The sequence below is a fragment of the Phlebotomus papatasi genome, chromosome 2 (assembly GCF_024763615.1).
Source record: "Phlebotomus papatasi isolate M1 chromosome 2, Ppap_2.1, whole genome shotgun sequence".
Lineage (NCBI taxonomy): Eukaryota > Metazoa > Arthropoda > Insecta > Diptera > Psychodidae > Phlebotomus > Phlebotomus papatasi.
In genome coordinates this window covers 66528224-66529633 of record NC_077223.1, presented here as the reverse complement: position 1 = coordinate 66529633, position 1410 = coordinate 66528224, and the positions used below count along the sequence as shown (strand labels likewise).

The following is a 1410-nucleotide window of genomic DNA, read 5'->3' as shown; positions in this document are numbered from 1 at the left end:
CGTAAAACATTAAAAAGCAAAAATCATTAAAGGGTCTACTATTCCGTCCACTATCAGCAATTAAGTAACTTTTTTTTTTAATTTAAAAATGAGTTTTGGATATTTTATCGCTTAATTAAAAAAATAAATAAAATCAAGTTTAAATTTTAAACTTAAATCTCATTACAACATCTGTGGCAAAGAAAGTCAAATATGTGCCAATTCCTAAAAAATTATCAAATTTTGTTGATATTTGGCTCAATTATCTTTTTATCCATTGAAGAGACAAAAACCGCTGACATTGAAAGTCTGTATTATAAAAGCCAACTCGTGGACAATTCCAAACATAATTCTACCCAAAAGTGTCCAAGTGAAGTGATTCAACATGCAGAAATATCTTGCGATAGGATTCTTAATTGTGGCTATGGCATGCAATGTAAGTGATACCATGGATAGTGTTACTTTAAGTCCTAAATCTGTAATCGTTATTAAACAAATTCAAAATTTACCTCAGGCCACAAATGTCGATGCAAAGAACTGTGTTCCACCGAATAAAGTGGTAAGTTTTCTTTGGGCAAAATTTAGTAATTAGATGGTGGAAATAAGTTCTTGAATGTCCTGGTCAGAATCCCAAGGATTGCTGTCACTTCCCACGTCCTGTCGATGATGACCATTTCCACAAATGCGTTGAAGAATTCGGTAAGCAATCCCGCAGGAATCTGGAAGCTATTGAGTCCGGTGGTCCCGAGAGAGGATGCGTAAGTTGCTTATCAATTTAGTTTTTTGCAAATCATCATCAAAAATTTCAACGACTTTTAGTGCGTCTCTGAGTGTATCGTGAACTCTACGGGAGCTGTTACTGATGGAAAGATCGATGTGAGTAAGGTGAAGGAGATGATGAAGGAGGCAGCAGGAGACGTTCATGAATGGGAAGCAGTAGTTGACCAAACTGCAGAGAAATGCTTAGCAGAGTTGGACACCAAAACCGAGGAATTTGAGAAGATCATGTCCCTTCCACCCCTTAATCCAGATGACAGACAATGTCACCCCAAGTATGGCTATCTCATGGGATGCTTCATGAAAGAACTGTACCAGAATTGCCCAGAAAGTGTCTTTAAAAGTGACAATCCCGAATGCGAAGAGCTCAAAGGATACCTCAATGATTGTCCATACCCTAAGAAGAAGCTCGAATTAACCGAAGAGGAATAATCATACACGGACTATATCAACTGTTAATTATTCACATTAAGCATCATTGTACCTTTGCGGAAATTTCAAATAAAGTTGTAAAACCTTTAAGTATTCGTAAGTACACAATTTATTTGTAGTATAAATGAAACTTTTTGGTCAGTCTGTATAGAATAAACAGTCAATAAATAGTACATTTTAACTGCTCGAACTCCAAGAGAGAGCAGTTTTAACAATCGTGTC

At 36.2% G+C, this 1410-nt stretch overlaps 1 protein-coding gene across 1 annotated transcript; it reads left to right on the top strand.

Annotated features, from left to right (window-relative positions):
- Positions 1-403: 403 nt before the first annotated feature.
- Positions 404-1188, top strand: LOC129801013 (general odorant-binding protein 66-like). The gene is made up of 4 exons (XM_055845767.1): positions 404-415; positions 494-538; positions 606-737; positions 799-1188. The coding sequence occupies exons 1-4, from the start codon at positions 404-406 to the stop codon at positions 1186-1188; spliced, it is 579 nt and encodes a 192-aa protein (XP_055701742.1).
- Positions 1189-1410: the final 222 nt, after the last annotated feature.